Source organism: Mobula birostris, chromosome 9 (genome assembly GCF_030028105.1).
Source record: "Mobula birostris isolate sMobBir1 chromosome 9, sMobBir1.hap1, whole genome shotgun sequence".
Classification (NCBI taxonomy): Eukaryota; Metazoa; Chordata; class Chondrichthyes; order Myliobatiformes; family Myliobatidae; genus Mobula; species Mobula birostris.
In genome coordinates, this window is record NC_092378.1 from 43,522,304 (window position 1) to 43,546,551 (window position 24,248).

Below are 24,248 nucleotides of genomic sequence, written 5' to 3' on the forward strand. Positions count from 1 at the left end.
TGCGTCTGCTTCCTCTTCAATCTGCACGGCATTTATTGTAACACTCCTCTTGTGGATCATCTAGCTGGAGTTCTCCGGAACAATTGGGATTCACAGGCCATTTCCTTTCGGGCTGGAGAAGATACTGAGGCCCAGACACCCATGTTTCATTCTTCAGGAATACTTTCACCTTCAACCCTCACTGGCCAGATTGCTTGAAGTGTTCACGTAACCTCAATGAGATGCTTGTGAGACCTTAAGAATTTCTGAATCTCTGTTTGCAACGAAGGTTTGAACCTGGAGGTTTTATTCTTGATAGACCTCAGTGTAGAAGTACTATCAGTCCAAAAAACAGAGTCATGTAGTTGCATGTGCAACTCCTTCCTTCACAATGTGCCTATGTGGCTTGCCTATGGAGCAGCAGGAAGCTCCATACAAGGGATAGAAACTGACTTCAACGGAGCTACCCTAGATTTTCCTTTAATAAAGGCGCTGTGCATTTGAGAGCCTGTGTTGTGCAACTATAGGTAAGGCACTGCTCCATAGCCATTTTCAATTGCATCTGTAAAGTAGTTTAACTGTGCAGCAGGAACTTATCCAAAATCAAACATTTAACAACCTTGAAGTCTTCTGACTGGCAGAGTTCTTCTGGCCAGCTTGTCCATTCATGAACAACTGATGTGGTATAGTGTCATCCCAGCCAAGTTCTTTCTTACATAGATCTTCTTAGCAGATAGCACCACCAGACTAAAGACCCCTAAAGGGTCACAGATGTAACCAGCTGTGATGAGGATCCATCTTCTGGTGAGTTGTCTATCTTGGCTCATGATCTTAAATTTGAAGTATGAGACTGAATGCACCATTCTTTCCTCTTCTGGTATCACAGCTAGCACACTGTTGCTTATCCACTTTGTGAGTCGAAAACCACCTTTAGCACAAATATATACAAGGTCATGATGGAGAGACATTGCTTCTTACTCAGAGGACACTGGCACAAGACAGTCAGCAACTTGGAAGAATGCAAAACCTTATCCATCTCCTCGCAGCTGAACTGTTCTTCATTGTCTTCTGTACATTTCCTAAGGGCGAAGTTGCCACAGCTCAGAGATGAAGTTGTCCCAAAGAGATGTACCTCCACTCTAAAGTCCACTATATCTTGACTAAGGTTACCATCAGGTCATGAGAGGAACCTCAGCAGACCTGCATCTTCCTCAGATTCTTTAATCTGGTGAAGCATTTGTTCAGTATCTACCATGATCACCACTGATTTTTTTCTGAATCTGGTGATGACTTCAATCAGTGAGCTCGTAAGATCTGGTCCCTTTAAAGGCTGATCATTAAGTGATATTCCCTGAAAAGTCTCTCCATAGACAAAAGCACCATGACATTTCCCTTTTCTGAGATGATAAACAGCATGATATGGAATATTCCAGACTTTCTCATCACTGCATTCAGATCCTCTACTGGTGCTCTTTCGGCATACTGTAGCCTTTGGAGACAACATCCTTTATGAAATCTCTGTTGTGTGAAATGAAAAATCCTTCTTAAACCTCTTCCTTAGAATTAGTGCACGCTGTTCTATAATCTTCCTGTTATTTGGTTTGTCAACCTCCTCCTTTTCAAAGGTAAACCTACTTGGGAGTGGCCATCCACCAGGTCTGCAGATCAGAGGCTGTCACTATGGCTGTCTGCCTTGCTTTCAACACTGTTCTCAAGGGCCTACATGAATGCATGATTCTGCAATAGATCGCCATCAAAGATTTGAATCTCTCTTTTAAGTAAAGATGATTGTTGTTCTAATAAGGTTGTTATTTCATTTTGCTTCCTCATAATATCAATAATACTGTTTTGATCTCTATCCTCTGAAACAGAATTTCCATGCTGTTCTGTTGATGGCATGAGCTGTTTGACTGTTGGATATAACATAGTTTCAGCGTGCCTCATTAGTGCAGGCTGAGAGTAAACACCCTGAACTACAGTATCTCTTGGAGGTCTTGTTCATGTTTCACAGACAGTTGAGGAACAAATAAATCAGGATTTCTCTGTGCCTTTTCAATGTAGGAACTCACACCTGCGGGAGTACTTCTAGCACTCGTCACACTTGAAACCATGGGCATATTAATTTTAGCCATGTGTTTGGCAATTTCCTCCTCAACTCTTAATCTGTTCCTTCCTTTTCCATAGCAATTAATTGTTTCTCTTGTTTGTCTTTCAATAATCGTCAATGTGCCATTAATGCAGTTAAAACAGCCTCTGTTTAATACATGCAGAGGAGGTCGTAGGTAAAGAAGATTTCCTTCCTGCAGCAGAACTTCGAGTGCTGACATTTGACACACTGTCATTTGGTTTCACATCATCTTGTGGTTCATCTGTTATATGCGTATTCATAACACGCCTTGGAATTTGAGAAACATTGTCTGCTGGAAGGTGAGACTTATATTCACTCATTGCAGCAATGTGACCTTCACTGCAACATGTTTGGGTCAACCAAAGGTGACAATCATACCAGTGCCCAAGAAGACCAGGGTGAGCTGCCTCAACAACTATTACCCAGTTGCACTCACATCTCTGTAATGAAGTGCATTAGGAGGTTAGTCATGACCAGAATCAACTCCTGCCTCAACAAGGACCTAGACACATTGCAATTTGCCTATCAGCATAATGGGTCTGTAGCAAATGCAATCTCACTGATTCTTCACTCTACCTTGGATCACCTGGATAACAGTATTACTTATGTAAGGCTGCAGTTTATTGGCTATAGGTCAGTGTTCAATGCTTTCATACCCCCCAGTTCTAATCAATGAGATCTAAGACCTGGGTCTCTATGCCTCTCTCTGCAATTGGATCCTTGTATTCATCACTGGGAGACCACAGTCTGTGTGGATTTGAAATAACACCTCTTCACTGACTGTCAACACTGGTGCACCTCAAGGATGCGTGCTTAGCCCACTGTTCTACTCTTTCTACACCCACAAATGTGTAGCTAGGCACAGCTCAAACACCATCTATACATTTACTGATGACATAACTATTGTTGGGAGAATTTCAAATGGTGACAAGGAGGCATACAGAAGTGAGATAGATCAGCTGCTGGAGTGGTGTTGCAACAACAACTCAATGTCTGTAAAGTCAAGGAATTGTTTGTGGGCTTCAGGAAAGGGAAGTCGAAGGAACACACACCAGTCCTGATTGAGAAATTAGAAGTAGAGAGGGTGAGCAGTTTCAAGTTCCTAGATGTCAGTGTCAGTGTCTCTGAGGATTTTTCCTAGGCCTAATGCATTGATCCAATTACAAGGAAGGCACAACAGCAGCTATACTTCATTAGGAGTTTGAGGAGAATTTGTATGTCACTAACGACACTTGCAAATTTCTATAGGTGTACTATGGAGAGCGTTCTAATTGGTTGCACTGCCATCTGGTATGGAGAGACCACGAGACCACTGCACAGGATTGGAAAACCTGCAGAAAGTTGTAAATTCTGCCAGTTCCATCATGGTCACTAGCCTCCCCAGCATCCAGGGCACCTTCAAAAGATGATGCCTCAACAAGGTGGCATCCATCTTTAAGGACCCGCATCACCTAGGAGGTGTGCTCTTCTCATTGCTACCATCAAGGAGGAGTTACAGGAACCTGAAGACACAGACTCAGTGTTTCAGGAACAGCTTCTTCCCTTCCACCATCGGATTTTTCAATGGACAATGAACCCATGAACGCTATCTCACGTTTTTGCTCTCTTTTTGCACTACATATTTAATTTAATTTTTTATATATACTTATTATAATTTATGATATTTCTGTCGTTATGTATTGCAATGTACTGCTGCCACAAGACAACAACTTTCACGACATATGCTAGTGATATCAAAACTGATTCTGATTCTGAGAAAACGTGCGTTGACTAGTTGGAGAATTCAGACACAAAGCACCATGAGGAAATGCACAGGAAAAGGGTCATGTTTATGTAAAATAGTGCCTGATTTTATTGACTGGTCTGTTTAATAAAATGCGCAGCTACTATAGAAGCCTGTTTCACATGCCTGTTGAAAATTCTTGCAAAACTAGAAGCAGACTGAGAGTGGTGATATGCACCTCTGATCCAGTGACCGTTGACATTTTGGCACTACTGTAAAATATGGAAAATGATTTCTGCTCCAGGGAGGTACAGGACAAATCCATTGATGTCCTGTAAATGATAACCACCGTAGTGTGATGTGCTTCATGCAAATGCTGTATTGCTGTTTTGTGGAAGCAGAGAACTGCTTTGACAGACAATGCTTTGACAGTTAAGGAGTAGACAGCTCTTATAGGAACTGGTCATCAAAACAGGCAGGAACCTGAAGGCTTTCATCTCAAGTATTCAGTTTGGATTACAGCTAATCTTCGCACTGTTGTCCTCCTAATGCCAGCAGAGTGTTGTGATCTACTCCCTCGGGATATTAATATTTTGCCTTCACAGGCAGTGTGTAAGGTGGTTTGATTAGATTAGATTCAACTTTACTGTTATTGTGCCAAGTACAGATACAAAGCCAATGAAATGCAATTAGCATCTAACCAGAAGTGCAAAAGAATAGTGTTATTTACAAAATAACTGCGAATAAAAAGTAAGTGCTACAGCGCACGAATATAGAAGTACTGAGACAGTACAATATGGGTGTAATACTGCTTAGCGCTGTGATGTGAGGTTCAGCAGGGTCACAGCCTCAGGAAAGAAGCTCTTCCTGAGTCTGCTGGTGCAGGAGCAGAGGCTCCTTAGCACCTACCGGATGGGAGGAGAGTAAGAAGTCCATAGTTCAACATCAACTCTGTCCCATTGCCTGCCTTCTCAGACTGTCACACTGCTAGTGGATTGCAGCGTTCAAATGTCAGCCCTCCAGCGTAAGAGTTCATCCTGATCATCCAGGATGACACTGAGATCCCACCATGGAAAGGGAGTAAACCTTTCCAGTTTGGTAGCTGCAGAGGGATTTCTGCAGTGCGGTGGGATGGTGAAACTTGCAAATACAATGGAGAAGATATTGGGTTTGATAAGTAAATTATCAATTGTATAATACATTTCAGCTGCATGCTGTCAGTTTTATAATTAGTACATGAGTAAGGGATTGTTGAACTATAACATGTTCTATATAGAATCAGTGCCATGGTATCTCATTTCACATTTGTAGAGCCTGTTATCATTGCATTAGGATATTGAAGTGATAGAGTAATACAGCATGGATGCAGGCTCTTCAACACAATGTGTCCATGACAGCCTCAGTGCCCTATCAACTTGCACCAATTTCCTGTGTTTGGCCCATATTCCTCTTAGCCCTGCCCCTCCACGTACCTTTCCAAGTGCTTCTTAAGTGACACCATAGGATCTGCCTCAGGCACTTCTGACAGCTCATTACACATACTCACCATCCTTGGCATCAAAAAGTTGCCCCTTTGAAATAAAGACTTATCCTGGTCAGTCCTTTCCCTCTAATCCTAGTACCTTGCTTGTTAATAATTTTTGCACTCTTTACAGTTTAACCACATCTTTCCATATCACATATTGGTGTGGCCTCACCAATAACTTATACAAATGAAATATAATGTCCCATCTCCTCTACTCATTGCCTTGACTGATGAATGCCAACTTGCTAAACACTTTTTTCACCACCCTGTCTATCCATGACACTGCTTTCAATGAACTATGCACTTGTACTTCTAAGTCCCTCTGTTCCATTACCCTTCCTACTGCCCTAGCATTCGTAGTATAACCTGTACAGTACACTAGTTTGGCTTTACAAAATGCTTCACTTTGCAGTCATCTGTATTGAAATTCATTCATCTTCAGCATACTACCTTAAATGATCTTTGTAATCTATGATAACATTCTTCACTGTCATCCACACCTAATTTATCAAGTTTACTGATCAAGCTTTGTGTGTTGCTATCGAATCACATATAAATAATGAGTAGCAAGGGTTTCAACACAACCTCTGTGGCACACCACTAGTCATTGGATCCATTCTGAGAGACAACCTTGAACCACACTCTCTGCTTCCTACTTCTGAGCCTATTTTGAATGCACTTAACTCACTCTTGTTAGATTCCATAGAACCTAACCTTCCAGACCAGCCTTCCATCTGGGATGGTCAAAAGCCTTGTTTAAGTCCAAACAGACAACATCTGCTGCCCTGACTTATCTACCTTTTGAGTTGCCTCTTAAACAAACTTCAAAAGGTTCATTAAGCATGCACAGTATTATGCTGACTCTTGCTAATCAGACTCTGTTAATCTAAATGCTGATAGATCCAGTCCCTCAGAATTCTCTCCAATAACTTCCCCATTACTGACCAGACTGTAGTTCCCTGGCTTGTCCATGCTACCTTTTTAAACAATAGAACAATATTAGCCATCTTCCAGTCTTTGGGAACTTCGGCATTGGCTAATGATGGAACAAATATCTCTGCAAGGGTCTAGCCTCCCACAAAGTCCAACAATGTACTCACTCGGGCCCTGGTGATTTATCCACCTTAAGGCACTGTAAGGCTGCAAATACCTCCTCCCTGATAATATGAATGTGTTTGAAAATGGTTTCACTTGTTTTCCTTATCTCTCAAGTAGCCATGACTTTCTCCTTAGCGAACATTAAGTATAAATATTCATCAAAAATCCCACCCATTACCTGCAACTTGAGACATAGGTAGCCCTGCTGATCAGTGAGGAGACCCACTGCATCCTTGGCCAACCATTTACTCACAATATAGCTATAGAACCATTTGGGATTTTCGTAACTTTACCAAAAAGATCCCTCTCATAGTACCTCTTTGCTCTCCTGATTTCCCAGTTAAGAGTATTCTTAATCTTTTTGTAGTCATCAAGACATTTGCTTGATCCCAGCTTCCTAACCCAATGTATGTTTCCTTTTCCTTGACCAGAACCTCAGTGTCCCTTTTCAGCCAAGTTTTTCCTAAACTGCCAGGTTTTCCCTTCAGCCCAACAGGAGCATGCTGCTCATAAACCCTTACTATCACACTCTTAAATACCCCCCTCTTGATATTTGTTCCTTTCTTTTAAAAGAAACTCATCCAATCAATTTTTGGTAAATCCTGCCTAATCCCCACATAATTTACGTAGTTCCATTTTTGGACCCTAACCTGTGAACTAGACCTATCCTTTTCTATCCCTGTCTTAAAACTAATAGAAATATCGTCATTAGAGCCTAACTGATCCCTGAATGGCACTTTGATTATTTGCCCTACCTCATTCCCTAAAGGGAGATCTGGTATTGCACCCTCCCGAGTTGTACCCTCTATAAAATGACTCAGGAGTCTCTCCTGGACACACTTCACAAATTCCACCTTAACCACTCGAGGTTGCTCAGTCAATATTGAGAAAATTAAATTCTCCCACTAATGCAATGCTGTTATAATAATTATTCTTATAGCCATGAGTAATTCTCTCCACACTAGCCCCTTTAGTTCTCGCTGATTATTGGAACTTTTAAAAGAAACCTTCAAAGTCAGTAGTCCATGAGTCATCACAGTGGTTTTAGTCTCAGCAATGTATTATCCTGAAGTCTTCTCCTTTTGGAATGAGATCAGACTTCATTGCCTATTTTGCCTCCATATTAGCAGACCCAATTAAATGAAGCACGATAGACTGTTTTCATTGTCTAATTCCAAGTCTGAAAAGGAAGGGTAGTATTTTAAAACATTTGACAACATTGCCTGAGAACTAACTTCTCCCATGAAGATTTAATGACACACGTTTCAAATTAGCAAAATTATCATATTTCCATTTTGCTTCAATAGTAATGATTCAAACAAAAATAGTGAAGTTGTAATACATTTTATTGTCTGCCACATCACTGTTGAATTTGATCATGTCTACATTCTAGAATGGCTGGCTCCAAGTCCTTCTGAAATATCAAAGGATACCTAAAAGAAAATTGGAAAGTTGGAAATTTTGGCAAATGGTAAATGCAGTTTAATACAGACAAACCTGAGCTAGTGCTTTTTGGAAAGTCAAATGTAGAGAAAGGCATAGGGTAAATGCAGGATTCTTAGGAACATTGATGTGCAGAAGGATTTTGGGATGCAAGTCCATAACTCTCTGAAAGCAGCAACTCGAGTGGATAGAGTGATAAAGAAGTCAAATGGCTTGCTTGCATTCATTTATTGGAGTGTTGGGATACAAAAATCAGGAAGTGATGTTGTAACTGTGTAAAACTTTGTAGACCACATTTGGAGTATTGAGCACCTTGCTGGTCCATGCACCAGACCTCAGAAAGGATGTGGAGACTTTGGAGGGGGTGTAGCAGAGGTTCACTAGTATGTTGTCTGCATTGGTTAGTATTAGCTGTAAAGAACATCTGGACAAACTTGGACTGTTTTTCTCTGAAGCTTTAGAGGCTGAGCAGTAATTTGAGTAGATGGTCCTTGTCTCAGAGTGGAAGAGCCAAATACCTGAGTGTGCAGGTTTAAGGTGAGAGGAGAAAACTTTAAAGGAGATTTGCAAGACAAGATTCTGTTTTACACAGAGAATGGTACTTACCTGAATCGTACTGCCAGGGGAAATGGGAGATACAATAGCAACATTTAAAAGGCATTTAGACAGACATATTAGCAGGTAAGGGATAGTGCAGGCAGGTTGGATTAGATCAACTAGCATTATGGCTGATGGTGGCTGAAGGGCCTGTTCCTGGCTGTGCTATGCTCTAGAAAGGACTGCTTGTAATAAGCATTGCTGTCAATTAAAGAGCAATGTACTCAGACTAACACAAATGGACGCTGCTTAATCTCTATAAATCATCAAAGAGTGAACCATGGAAGCATGACATATTTAAGAGGAAAGTAATCTTTCATTGCATCCTTTTCTGTCTATTGTTGGATGCCTGCCATGATAATTCTGTATCCAAGAACTGATGCTGTATAGAACAGGGGTCCCCAATCTTTTTTGCACCGCGGACCGGTTTAATATTGACAATATTCTTGCGGACTGACCGACCGGCGGTGGGGGGGTGGGGGGTTGTGTTCAAGTAGGGTTAACTCACCTCAACATGTCTTTTACAGTAGGGTTGCCAAATTTCTCACTCCTAAATAAGAGACAAAAGTAGCAGTCAAATACAGGACACTTGTCCCCGAGAAAGACTACCATGACCGTGAAGCCTTGCGCGGGCGCCTGTGTGCACATGCGTGACGTGCGCATGCGTGTATGTGCCGATTTTTTTTTTTCCCACAAATCGGTTTTGGCTTAATCTTCCCAACTATACACACATTATTTCTACTTTATATAGGCTGTGTACTTATCAGATCATTCCTGCTTTTACTATATGTTAATGTTATTTTAGGTTTTATGTGTTATTTGGTATGATTTGGTAGGTTATTTTTTGGTCTGGGAACGCTCAAAAATTTTTCCCATATAGATTAATGGTAATTGCTTACACCATTTCGGCACAACGGTTTCATAGGAACGCTCTACCTTAGCGAGGGAAATACAGGACAAGGACAGTCCCGTATGGGACAAACCAATTTAGCCCAATATGTGGGATGTCCTAGCAAATACAGGACAGTTGGCAACCCTAGATTCATTTGCAAGTTGAGTCCGTGGTGAGGAAGGCAAGTGCAATGTTAGCAGTCATTTCAAAAGGACTAGAATATGTGAGCAATGATGTAATGTTGAGAGTTAATAAAGCACTAGTGAGGCCTCACTTGGAGAGGGTTTGAAGGAGGTTCACAAAAGCGATTCCAGGTTTGAGTGGCTTGTCATATGAAGAGCATTTGATGGCTTTGGGCCTGTATTCACTGGAACTCAAAAGAATAAGTTGTGACCTAATTAAAATCTGTCAAATGGTGAAAGGCCTTGATAGAGTAGATTTCGAGAGGATGTTATCTATGGTGGGAGAGTCTAAGACCGGAGGACACAGCCTCAAAACAGAAGGGTGTCATTTTAGAACGGAAATGAAGAGTCTGTGGAATTTGTTGCCACAGGCAGCTGTGGAAGCCAAGTCTGTATGTATATTTAAGGCAGAGGTTAATAGGTTATTGATTAGTTGGGGCATGAAGGGGTATGGGGGGGTGGCGGGGAGGAAGGCAGGAGATTTGGGCTGAGAGGAAAAATGAATCAGCCATGATGAAATGGCAGAGCAGATTTGATGGGCCAAATGACCTAATTCTGCTCGTATGTCTTATGGTCTTACAGAAAGAAGCTGTTTCTGAATCACTGAGTATGTGCCTTTAGGCTCTGTGTCTCCTTTCCAACAGTAACAATGAATTTTTTGTAACTTTCAGATGTGAGGTTTTGCAGGATGGGTTGGATGTTAAAGAAGTATTTTAAGTATGAGGAAAAAGGAACATTTTGGCAGTATCAACCAGTGCATTGCCACATAGAGAGCACAACTGGCAGAAATTTGGAAGCAAATGGCTTTATGCATTTAAGTTCAAGAAATGGCATACAAGTGTTAGTGGCAGCCATCCCACCCTGCAAAAACTCATTTCAGGGAGGTAGCACCATCAATTTGCGGGAGACTTCCGGGAGAGGTGGGATGTCTGCAATAGAGTAGCTCCTTAGCAGCTAGCCAGCTAGTTTAAATAACATCAGCTATGCTAATGAATGAATGACACCTGTTAAACTCACCTCAACACGTCTTTTACAGTCTTAACCCACCATGGGCAATAGAAAAGTCACTGTTGCAAACAGTGTAGCGAGCAACACGGTCATTATTTTTGACCCCTATTAGGCAGGGGTACACTTTAGTGTAGTCTGGAGTGACGTACGTTTTATTTTTTTTGGAACACTGCCACTCTGACTTTTTTTGGAACTCTCTTGCTCTCTATCGCACGCGCTCTCTTGCTCGTGGTCGCTCTCACTTGTGCTTGCTTTCTCGCTCTTGCTCTCACTGCTCGCGCTTGCTTGCTCGCGCTCTCTCTCTCGCGCTTACTTTCTCACTCTCGTGCGTTCTCTCTTGAGGTCGCTCTCACTCGCTCTTGCTCTCGCTCTCACTCGCGCTCGCTGTCTCGCGCTTGCTTTCTTGCTCTTGCGCTTGCTGTCTCGCTCTCTCTCGTGTGTTCTCTCACGCTTGCTCTCAAAAAATTAAATTTCCGGGACGTATATAATTTGTGGGCATTAGGGAGCCACTATTAATATGTGGGAGACTCCCGGAACTTCCGGGAGAGGTGGGATGTCTGTAATGGTGATGTCAGAAAATAATCATCTTTGTTTCATGGTATCTTAGAATAAAAGCTAAGTAACATGACTATGTGTCAGTTCCATGTATGAAATACGAAGCAATTGAATTTGCAGAAGCATTTCATAGTTAATTTATGAACATGCAAATCAAGTAATGAAGACCTTTTCAACTGTTTCAGTTTTGCCACTGATGCTACTGATAAGTATTTTATATTTCCTGTTTTTTGCACATCAATGACATTCACAGAATTTCAATTTAAACAACAGCTGACAAAGCCGTAGGTGGCCCTCACAATCTGTTCAGGATTCTAATATAAACCTGTCAGTCAGGGTGAAACAAGTTCACCTGATCCAAGTCCAGTGGGCTCACTGACTCCTCCCATTTTGCATCCTTTATGAATTCCATTGTTTTTCTTTTGGTTTCTCTATCATGTCTATTCTGGTGAGGTTTCTTTCCACACCCCAGTGCTTGACCTGTCTGCCTGGCTGGTGTATTCACAGATATCTTCAGCCTTTTGCTGTGGCAAAGCTGGGTACTCACCTGCTTCAGGCAGGCTTCAATCATACTGGTGCCCAAGAAGATCATGGTGACCTGTCTAAATGACTATCGCCCAGTGGCACTTACATCCACAGTGATGAAATGTTTTGAGAGGCTGGTGTTGAAGCATATCAGCTCCTGTCTGAATGGCGACTTGGATCAGCTCCAAAGCAACAGGTCTGCATCAGATGATATCTTGTTGGCTCTTCACACAACTCTGGAACATCTGGAGAAGAAAGATGCATACATCAAGAAGATCTTTATTGATTACAGCTCGGCGTTTAACACCATCATCCCCTCAAAACTAATCAGTAAGTTCCAAGACCTGGGCCTCAACACCCCTTTGTGCAATTTGATTCTGGATTTCCTCACTTGTAGAAACATAGAAACATAGAAAATAGGTGCAGGAGTAGGCCATTCGGCCCTTTGAGCCTGCACCGCCATTTATTATGATCATGGCTGATCATCCAACTCAGAACCCCGCCCCAGCCTTCCCTCCATACCCCCTGATCCCCGTAGCCACAAGGGCCATATCTAACTCCCTCTTAAATATAGCCAATGAACTGGCCTCAACTGTTTCCTGTGGCAGAGAATTCCACAGATTCACCACTCTCTGTGTGAAGAAGTTTTTCCTCATCTCGGTCCTAAAAGGCTTCCCCTTTATCCTCAAACTGTGACCCCTCGTTCTGGACTTCCCCAACATCGGGAACGATCCCGATGCATATATTGTAGACCCCATTCAGTTCAGATTGGCAAAAATATCTCCTCCACAATTTCCTTCATCACAGGGGCACCACTGGGGTGTGTACTTAGCCCCCTGCTCTACTTGCTTTACACCTATGACTGTGTGGCTAATTTCAGCTCCAGCATCATATACAAGTTTGCTGATGACATCACTGTTGTGGGCTGTATCAAAGGAGGTGGTGAATCAGCATACAGGAGGGAGCTTGAAAATTTGGCTGAATGATGTAATAACAACAACCTCTCACTCAATGTCAGTAAGACCAAGAAACTGATAGTAGACTTCGGGAGAGGGAAACCAGAGGTCCATGAGCCAGCAACGATTGGAAGATCAAAGGTGGAGAGAGTCAGTAACTTTAAATTCCTGGGTGTCATTATCTCAGAGGACCTATCCTGGACCCATCATATAAATATTATCTCTAAAAAAGGACAACAGTGCCTCTACTTCCTCAGGAATCTATGGAAGTTCGGCATGTCATCAAAAATCTTGGCATACATCTATAGATGTATTGTGGAGAGTGTGCTGTCTAGCTGCATTCTGGCCTGGGTTGGGAACACCAAAGTCTTATTCCTTCAGTAAGCTCATTTCTTGTAATTTCTTCTTGTTACTTTCACTGAGCGCATATATTGCAACATATCAGCTTAGCACTCTGGGATTGTCTACTCCATTTTATCACATAAAATGGTTACAAAACTTATAAAATTTAATACATATTTCCACAACGATGATAGTGAATGTAGGACTAACTGGGATTAAAAGGGGAAACATGCTCTGAGTTGGAGGAGGTAGTGAGGTATTTATTGAATACTTTGCTTCAGTATTCATCAGTGAAAGGGACCATGGAAAACAGACTAATATGCCGGAATATGTCGAGGCTAAGAAAGAGGATATTCTGGATTTTTTGAAAAAACACTAGGATGGATAAATCCTTGGAGCCAGGTGGGATATGCCTTAGGTTACCATGGGAAGTGAGGGAAGAGATTGCTGCACATTTGGTGATGATCTTTGTGTCCTAACTGGCCGCAGGAGTAGTACCAGGAGATTGAAAGATGACAAATGTTAACCCTTTGTTCAAGAAAGGTAATGCAGATAATCCTGGGAATTATGATCTTACATAAATGGTAGACAAACTACTGGAGTGGATTTCCAGAGACAGCCATGATAAGCAGTTAGGGAAGCATAGTCTGATTTTTGATTGTCAGCATGGCTTTGTAGGGGATAGGTTGTCCCTAACAAGCCTGATTGACTTTTTCAAGGAAGTGACCAAACAAATAGATGAAGGAGGATAGTGGATGTGGTGTAAATGGATTTTATTAAGGTGTTCAACAAGCTCCCCATGATAGGCTCATTCAGAAATTCAGAAGGCTTGGGAACCATGGAAGCTAAGCTGAGAGGACTCACAATTGGCTTCAGAGGGCTATAGTAGATGGGCTGGATTCTGCTTGGAGGTCAGTGACTAGTGTGTTCAGCAGGGACCTGTTCTGAGACCCAGCTCTTTGTGATTTTATAAAAGACTTGAATGAGAAATTAAAAGGATGGATTAGTAAGTGTGGAGATGACATGAAGATTGGTGATGGTATTGGATGGAGAACTGCGCTGAGAAGTGGCAGATGGAGTTCAATCTGGAAAATTGTGAAATGATACATTTTTGGAAGGTTGAACTTGATGGCAGAATACAATGTTAATGGTCGGATTGTTAGCAGTGTGGAGGAACAGAGGATATTGGGATCTAAGACCATAAATCCCTCAAAGCTGCTGCGCAAGTTGGTAGAGTGGTTAAGGTTGAGCAAGCTCTAGCTTTTCTCTTTGGAACAAAGGAGGATGAGGGGAAGTTTGATGGAGATTTATAAGATAATGGGCATAGAATGAGTGAACAGCCAGTGCCTTTTTCATAGAGTTGCATTGGCTAATTCAAGAGGATGTACTTTTAAGGTGAGTGGAGGAATTTAAAGGAGGGATGTCAGAGTTAGTTTTTTTTACACAGAGGGTGGTAATTGCCTAGAATGTACTGCCGGGGGTATTGGTTGAGGCTGATACATTAGGGACATTTAAATTACTCTCAGGCACATGGATGAAAGAAAAATAGAGGGTTATGGGCTATATAGGAGGAAAGGTTAGACTGATCTTGGAACATATTACAAGTTGGGCACAACATCATGGACCAAAGGCCTGTATTTCTGTACTGTTCCATATACATTGCACAACTTTTACACAATTATTCTGCTTCATTAATTTACTTTTCCTTCAGAACAAACAGCTGTTATTCACTAATCTCCAAAACCCTCTGACCTTGCACTAACACTCTTTTTGATACTTAATCTCTCCTGAACATAATGGAAGCCACAGACCTTCCCGTATGTTCTGTCCTCCCCTCCTGTGAATTTGAAAGCATGCCTTGTTTCTGATACTTTAATACAGTGAGTGGACAGAATCTGGTATACAGTGCTGTAGCAGAAGCAACAGCATATTCAACTGTAACATTCAAAATCACTTGGATGAGTACTGTATATGAAAGGAAAGAATTTTCAGGAGTAGGCAGAGAAGTGGACTGCTCTTTTGTAGTGCTGGCATGGATTGAACAGGCCAACTAGCGTTCTTCTGTGCTGGAACCATTTTGTAATCTTTCTTCATATTGATTAAACATCAGCTCTGTTTCCTTCTTCAGAGATGCTGCCTGGCATGTTGAATATTGCCAATGTTTACTCTTTTATTACATACATCCAACATCTGCAAAATTTTCATTTTTGAAAGAGCTTCATTATTTAGTATATACTACATACTCTGTCCTTCGGTTTCCCTTTTGGTATCTCACTCCTGTCTTCCCTCTCCTTATCTATTTCTCCTCTTTATCTATCTTCTCTCCCCTTTCTTCAAAAGGATGTGCTAGGTGCTGTAATACAATAGCAATTTACAGTGGGCATTTAACCTACCAATGGCCATGTCTTTGGGATCCAGAGGAAGCACTAGTAGCCACCTGGAGATCATGTAAATTCCACATAGTCATCATTGAAATCAGGATTGAACCCGGTTGCTGGAACTATGAGCCCCACCACTGTTCTGCCTACACCTGATCAGTGTAACCTGGTTGTAGATTGGGAGAATTTCTGTTTTAGAGGCTGATATCCTTCTAGCTTAAATTGCTGTATCAAAATGGCTGACACAACAGATTCTGTAATGCTGGAAATCTTGAACAAGACACACAAAATGCTAAAGGAACTTAGGTCAGTTAGCATCTGTGGAGGGGATTAAACAGTCAATGTTTTGGGCCCGATTAAGGGGCTTGGCCTAAAATGTCAACTTTTTAATCTTCTCCACAGATGTTCTCTGACCTGCTGAGTTTCTTCAGCGTTTCTAATATGTTGATCAGAATGATTGATAAATCAAAGGCACTGACCTGGAATAAAAGCTTTGAGAGTTCAATTAACAAGTCTAAGGAGTTTGCCTCAAACCTGAATTTAATCCAAGAATACATTTTGATAATAAAAGGAAATATTCTATCATATACCGCCCTTCCTTATGGGATTATTGCAAAGTAGAGAGAAAGAGTACGGCTTGTTTTAATTACCAGTAGATTCTAATTACCTCCTCCTGCCTGCAAAAGTCTTCACTCATTTATAAGTTCTTGAGTTTTTTTTCCCTTTTTCTGGTCAATGTAATTATGCTGTCCCGCGGTATGGCTGTTCTGGGAGAAGGTGTGGACTGAGACTGCCACTCCACTGAGCAAGGGAAATTTTCTGCTCTGATGAACCCATTGTACCTGGCTTGTTCCAAATTGTGTCGGGCACGTGGCCAAGTGGTTAAAGATAATTGCTATTTCGATTTTACAGATCATTCTTGCATTGACAACTTTCAACTTGCCACTTTCTTGGCTATTTTTTGGTGGAGATTCCCGGCTCTATAGAAGGTAAGAGTGTACTTTTGATGTTCTGAATCCTGCATTCCCAGTGTAAAGCTTTGCTCTGTAAATTTTCCACATCTACAATTTAAAGTTGAGTTTCTGCAAGTAAATAGATTAATTGTGAACATTACATGTAAATTGTGGGATTTGAATGAATCTTGCAATTATGGTCAAAGCTAGCAATTTGATACTTATTGCCCATGCCGAAACGATGTTGACCTGGAGATGAGTGACATACAATAAAGATATTCCCATTGTACGTTTGCTAGAATTGAATCATAATAATATCGTGGCACAGAAGGAGGTCATTTGACATATTGAGTCTGTTAAGAGAGGAGATCCAGGATTTAATCTCAGTAATAATGAGAGAATGGTGATATATAGCCATTATGGTATGATACTGCTTTGATGTTATTTGCAAGTTTTCTACATCTAAATAACAGTGACTGTATGTTTCTGACATGCTGTTAGTAGCATTCAGCACAATATTATTTAAATAAGGTAAAGCTTTTCTGAGAGCACATTTGGTATGAAATGCAGATGAAGGCAGATTACTATCTGAATGGTGTCAAGTTAGGAAAAGGGGAAATACAACAAGATCTGGGTGTCCTTGTTCATCAGTCACTGAAAGTAAGCATGCAGGTACAGCAGGCAGTGAAGAAAGCTAATGGCATGCTGGCCTTCATAACAAGGGGAGTTGAGTATAGACAATAGACAATAGGTGCAGGAGTAGGCCATTCAGCCCTTCAAGCCAGCACCACCATTCACTGTGATCATGGCTGATCATCCACAATCAGTACCCTTTTCCTGCTTTCTCCCCGTATCCCTTCACTCCGCTATCTTTAAGAGCTCTATCTAACTCTTTCTTGAAAGAATCCAGAGAATTGGCTTCTGCAGTTGTACAGGGCCCTGGTGAGACCACACCTGGGGTATTGTGTACAGTTTTGGTCTCCAAATTTGAGGAAGGACATTCTAGCTATTGAGAGAGTGCAGCGTCGGTTCACAAGGTTAATTCCCGGGATGGCGAGACTGTCATATGTTGAAAGATTGAAGCGACTGGGGTTGTATACACTGGAATTTAGAAGGATGAAAGGGGATCTGATTGAGACATAGAAGGTTATTAAGGGATTGGACACGCTAGAGGCAGGAAACATATTCCCGATGTTGGGGGAGTCCAGAACCAGAGGCCACAGTTTAAGGGGTAGACAATTTAGAACGGAGTTGAGGAAAAACTTTTTCACCCAGAGGGTTGTGGTTCTGTGGAATGCTCTGCCTCAGAAGGCAGTGGAGGCCAATTCTCTGGATTCTTTCAAGAAAGAGTTAGATAGAGCTCTTAAAGATAGTGGAGTGAAGGGATACGGGGAGAAGGCAGGAAAAGAGTACTGATTGTGGATGATCAGCCATGATCACAGTGAATGGTGGTGCTGGCTCAAAGGGCTGAATGGCCTACTCCTGCACCTATTGTCTATTGTCTATTGAAATGAGATTGTATCCTATTACAAGCCTCAAAGTGGAGGAGAAATTTGTTTCTGAGTGGCATCAAGTCTGTGAAATGCATTGTCTGATGTTGGTTCCACTTACTGCACATGACTCTGTGTATTATTTATCGCCTATCAAAATGATGTAACTAACACTACACAATCTTCTAACAGTATATTCCAAAAGGTGGGAGGTGTATGGAATGTGAGGAGGGTGAAATCAGAGATTTTGCTTTGCACCATTGAGCAATTCACTCTTTTATGTCTGCTCCTGCATAAGTAATTACTATTGAACTTTCTCAAAGGTGACTGCAGGTGCGAGGAAAGGAAGATCATGTCATCAAGTGATAGTGTGAAAAATGCTGGTCTCTCATTCTATGCGACATTCACAGGGATCTCCACTGACTGTGGCAATGTGCATTATCCTGCTCATACCTCCTCACATTAAGCATATTTAAGCTAAAGGGGTGGTTGAGAAAAGGGCTCTGATGATGACTTTCCCTCTGGCAGATAGCAGGGAGATCCTTCTGTTAAATACCAAGATCAGATTTGCTTTCTATATTGAAAAAGGTCATAATTACAGCATCATTAATTTACCCCTGCATACTCTCATTTTTCCAGCTGAGGAAGATAAAATTGTAAATTTCTGAGTCTAGTTCCTCACTGTCAAATTTAGACATTCAGCAGGGATAGTTACTCCTGTGGCCTTGTTAGATGGAATACAGTATGCCTTTTTATTTTCTGGTTGCATCAGAGTGGCCACAGGGGGGAATTGAGTAGTTTGTGGTAGAATGGCATCAGGAGGAGCTACACCAAAGACAGAGTCACAAAAGGCAGCTCTTCAAAGTGTTCTTCTAAATGGTATTACTTTCCTCTCTATTTGTCAGTTCATCTCTTTTCTTAACTCTCAGTGTTTCTGCCGTACTTTGTCTAAATAGTACTGAAGAATCTTTGTCATCATTGTTAGTGGTTTGCCAGAATTCTAAAACCGCTTCCAGTTCTTTGGGTCTTAGGTTTTCTGCTGCTCAAGTGCTTCTAATCATGGTCATAGTCATACTTTATTGATCCCGGGGGAAACTGGTTTTCGTTACAGTTGCACCATAAAAACTAAATAGTAATAAAACCATAAATAGCTAAATAGTAATATGTAAATTATGCCAGGAAATAAGTCCAGGACCAGCCTATTGGCTCAGGGTGTCTGACCCTCCAAGGGAGGAGTTGTAAAGTTTGATGGCCACAGGCAGGAATGACCTCCTATGACGCTCTGTGCTGCATCTCGGGGGAATGAGTCTCTGGCTGAATGTACTCCTGTGCCCAACCAATACATTATGTAGTGGATGGGAGACATTGTCCAAGATGGCATGCAACTTGGACAGCATCCTCTTTTCAGACACCACCGTCAGAGAGTCCAGTTCCATCCCCACAACATCACTGGCCTTACGAATGAGTTTGTTGATTCTGTTGGTGTCTGCTACCCTCAGCCTGCTGCCCCAGCACACAACAGCAAACATGATCGCACTGGCCATCACAGACTCGTAGAACATCCTCAGCATCGTCCGGCAGATGTTAAAGGACCTCAGTCTCCTCAGGAAATAGAGACAGCTCTGACCCTTCTTGTAGACAGCCTCAGTGTTCTTTGACCAGTCCAGTTTATTGTCAATTCGTATCCCCAGGTATTTGTAATCCACCACCATGTCCACACTGACCGCCTGGATGGAAACAGGGGTCACCGGTACCTTAGCTCTCCTCAGGTCTACCACCAACTCCTTAGTCTTTTTCACATTAAGCTGCAGATAATTCTGCTCACACCATGTGACAAAGTTTCCTACCGTAGTCCTGTATTCAGTCTCATCTCCCCTGCTGATGCATCCAACTATGGCAGAGTCATCAGAAAATTTCTGAAGATGACAAGACTCTGTGCAGTAGTTAAAGTCCGAGGTGTAAATGGTGAAGAGAAAGGGAGACAAGACAGTCCCCTGTGGAGCCCCAGTGCTGCTGATCACTCTGTCGGACACACAGTGTTGCAAGCACACGTACTGTGGTCTGCCAGTCAGGTAATCAAGAATCCATGATACCAGGGAAGCATCCACCTGCATCGCTGTCAGCTTCTCCCCCAGCAGAGCAGGGCGGATGGTGTTGAACGCACTGGAGAAGTCAAAAAACATGACCCTCACAGTGCTCGCTGGCTTGTCCAGGTGGGCGTAGACACAGTTCAGCAGGAAGACGATGGCATCCTCAACTCCTAGTCGGGGCTGGTAGGCAAACTGTTCTAATACTGTTCCCTTGAAATGTGGTTTCATCAGTCACTTCGATTAAACACAATTAGCAAATATGCAAATTATATTCAACTGGAAGAAAAACTAAGAACCAAAAAAGTCTATTTGTTTTTCACTTTTTTAAAAACCTAAAATTTTGTTGTCTTTTGAATTGCAGTGAGGATTATGGGAAAACATTTACTGATATCTCAAGTATACTCAGGCACTGTTATATAAGGAAAGAATTTGGAATTAGTGTAGGACCGGAGCATTCAGAGAAGGTGAGATTTCCAAAGTAAGATTTTCCTTCCGCTCCTCCCACTTTCTCCAGACTTGAGGGGTAGCCACACACATTCTTATGGGCCTCAGCTATGTCTTACTATTGATGCTGCCCCCACGCGCATCTCCTCCATTCCCCATGCATCCATGCTTACCCCATCATCCTGCTGCCTTAATAGTAACAGAGTTCTTCCTGTCCTCACCAACGACCCCATAAGTCTCTGCATCCAACACATTATCTCCACAACTTCTGCCATTTCCAAAGGAATCCTACCAGTAAATATATCAATTGCCCTCTCCCTCTCCCCCTCCTCTTTTTCTCCCCACTTTCCGCAGGGATCCCTTACCCAATCATCCCTCGCCACTCATCTCCCACCCGGCACTTATCCCTGTAAGTGGCCCAATCGCTACACTTATGCACATGCCTCCTCCCTCACCTCCATTCAGGGACCCATACAGTCCTTCCAGGTGAGGCAACACATTATCTGCAAATTTTCTGGGGTCATCTATTGTGTCCAGTACTTCAATATGTCCCAATGTGGTCTCTATATGGTGAGACCTGTTGTAAATTAAGTCCTGAAGAAGGAACCTGGTCTGAAACTTCGTTGAGCACCTTCGTTCCATCCGCCAAAAGTGGAACTTCCGGTGGCCAAACATTTTAAATCCAATTCCCATTCTAACATGTCGGTCTATGGCCTCCTCTTGTGCCAAGATGAAGCCGCCCATGGTGGAGGAGAAAGATGCTATGTTCCATCAAGGTATCATCCAACCCTGATGGCATGAATACCGATTTCTCCTTCCAGTTTTAAAATAAATAATGCCCCTCTGCCTCCTATTCCCCACTCTGGCCTCTTGCCTCTTCACACCTATCTATTGCCTCCCTCTGGGTCCCCTCCTCCTTCCCTTTCTCCTTTGGTCCACTCTCCTCTCCTTATCAGGTTCCTTCCTCTCCAGCTTTTCACCTTTCCTACCCACCTGACTTTATCTCCCTCCACTTTTCATTCTAGCATGTTCCCCCTTCCTTTCCAGTCCCGAGGAAGTGACCTGGCCTAAAACATCGACTGTTTATTCCTTTCCATAGATGTTGCCTGACCTGCTGAGTTCCTCAAGCATTTTGTGTCTGTTGCTCTGGATTTCCAGCATCTGCAAGACTTTTTTGTGTTTATTATTTTTCTAAAATGTATTAGTTCATATTCATTACAAATATCTAGGCAGATATTAATAAGGTACTCCTTTTCTGTGAACCAATAGGTGATTCTGATAGCAGATGAATCAAGACAAGCAAGTCAAGGTAGCATAATATTGCGGTCATCTGATTCTGGTCGGTCATTTCATTACCTCAGTCTACCCTTTCACCCTAGCCGGCCGATGATATATCACTCCACCAATTCAGATTACCTGCTGGCATACAGCACTGATGTAAGTAAGACAAAAATAGATTTTTAAAATGTTTATCCTGCTCCACTGTGGCTGCCTGTAAGGGGAAATATTTCTGAAGTGCTTTATTGGAACATTTGGAATCAACTCTCACTTTATCTTCTTTTTCGTCTGCTACAGCATGATCTTTGGTTTTCTCAAAAGTTTGGTGATGCATGGAAAAGAATCCATCAGTTTGTCTATACATTTTCATGGTAAGTTGTAACTTACTTTAATACAGTGGATTCCAGTTAATTGGGACACATGGGATAAGTACATTTTGGCCCAATTAAGTGGCTGCCACAATTAGCTGAAGTTTCCTAGAAATAGTTAAAAGGTATTATAAGAGACAAACTACCATTTAACTGAGTAAGAAAACATGAATTTAAATAAAATACAGAACAAATTAAAACACTACCAAAATTACTGCAGTACTATAAAACTGTGCATTAGTTTGTCATTGCTCTTTGAACACAAACACACACACATGATGCTATTTAAAAACTGTTTGCTGTAAATATGGTGTAGTATTTAACAACACGTGACATGCGCGTTGACTGACACTACTTAGAAACTGTTCAGCAATAGTCTCCTGTCCCAATAAAGCAGCACAGTGTCCCAAATAACTGAAGGGAATCTAGGCTACTTTCTCTGTTTGTTTTTGTTCTTTAAGAGTTTTCCCAGATAAGTAGCTGCCCTGACTAACAGATAGACCAAATAACTGGAATTCACTGTATTTGCAATCCACTGTACATTAATGATTTGAAATATGTTTTATAGCAACAGTTTATAAAACTTCAGGAAACTGCAAAATTTGAAACATTTTGTTATTGTGCAAAAGAAAAAAAATCATTACAGTAGCAGGTGAATTATGTGAGTATATAGATTTTCTCTCCAACCATCCTTTCTTTTAACCATGCTATCTTTTTTCTTCTGATTGGCCATTATGACTGTGCAAACCTGATTGACAGGAAAAGACTAGCTGGTCCATTAAATTGTGCTCATTCCAAAGACATGCTGGTTTGTAGGTAAATTGGCTGATGTAAATCACTGAAGTGGAGGTAGGTGGTTGGAATATTTAGGTTGTGGGTGAGGGATGTGTGTGAGTGAGAGAGAGAGAGAGAGAGAGAGAGAGAGAGAGAGAGAGATTAGCTTACAGGTAAAGAAGTGGGGGAATGTGATTATTTTGAAAATCAACATAGACTCGGTGGGATGATATCCTTCTTTGTAATAACTAAATATCAAATAGGAAATAGTTTCCATGTCTGACAGCCAAATTTTGTGACATAAGATTACCAATATTAAACAAATCATCCGCATTTTACATATAATATTAACTCTGGTATCCAGCAGTATATAGAATCCCATTGGACGTCTCTCTATGTGGAACTGGGGGTGGAGAGAGCAGTGTCGTGGAACTGGTTTTTAAGTTGGTTCACGGACTCCCAGGTTGCCTGCCACGTTTGTGTCCCAGAGGAGTCAGTGCTTTATGTTTATGCGAATGTGAGAGATTGCTACCCCTGTTCAAGTATTTGAAGAGTCTGCTTCTTAAATTCTGTTTGCACTTCAGCCCCACTTTCCTGATGTTTGGGCACTTTGTGCAGAAGGTGGCAAGTTGGTCAAAGGACCCCCTTGTTGGTCTTCTACTGGGCCTCGCCAAGCTGGTCATTCATTGCATGGGCAATGGGCCTGGGGGTTTCCACTCAAACTGACTGCCTTTCACTTTTTTTGAGATTGAATCTGTGTCTACGTGTCCCTGGGGAGAGAGCACACAACGTCCATCGGCTCTCTGGAAACCTTCTGGGACCAGTGGCACCACAAGAGTTGAAGTGCATGCGGGACAAGTTTTTAAATATTTTCATTTTATGTTTTAATTTAATGTATATTTGTAAATAATCAAGCAAAATGTAAATATTATAAACAAATCTTTTAAAAAAACATTACATGGAAATGTGATCTTACTTTCCTTCTTATTTCCCCAATCAATTTGTCCCAGACCACCATACCAGGACTTTGTGGTCAGCAAAAGGACATTATTGGTTCATGCATGATTTTGAAAAGAAATTTAAAGTCATCTGATGTTACAACAATCCTTACAGCAATTACTTTCAGGAATGACAAGGAAAATTTTCACAGGGAAAGACCTGCCATGATCATTCTGTGTGTGTTACTGCATGTTATGCTGCTGGCATTTGGGGCAACAATGAAGATTCTCATCTCTGGTGGTGTTTAGTAGCTTCCTTTCAGTTTTCACTACTCTGTAATGCAAGTCCTGGGTGGAGTCTCAGGAATACCATTGCACTAAGGTGTAGAAAGGTTCTTCATTGCTTTTTCCATTACAATTTTGTTTTACCAGTCAGGGTTGTTAGCCCTGTGCTGAACCCCCAAACCTGCAGAACCGGTAGACCACTCGTAGTCTGGCTCCTTCCCTTTGACCTGTTTGGCATAGGTGACCCTACCAAGAGCCGAAGCATAAAGCCCTAATTCCAGCCAACATAGCTCTTCA

The 24,248-nt window shown here is 41.8% G+C and overlaps 1 protein-coding gene across 1 annotated transcript in view; it reads left to right on the forward strand.

Annotated features, from left to right (window-relative positions):
* Window positions 1-24,248, forward strand: part of LOC140202719 (sortilin-like) — a 119,433-nt gene that overhangs the window by 31,524 nt on the left and 63,661 nt on the right. The window contains exons 3-6 of the mRNA XM_072267938.1: window positions 16,244-16,320; window positions 20,226-20,328; window positions 21,578-21,745; window positions 21,884-21,957. Coding sequence (XP_072124039.1) covers window positions 16,244-16,320; window positions 20,226-20,328; window positions 21,578-21,745; window positions 21,884-21,957 — 422 coding nt within the window. The remainder of the gene's footprint in view (window positions 1-16,243; window positions 16,321-20,225; window positions 20,329-21,577; window positions 21,746-21,883; window positions 21,958-24,248) is intronic.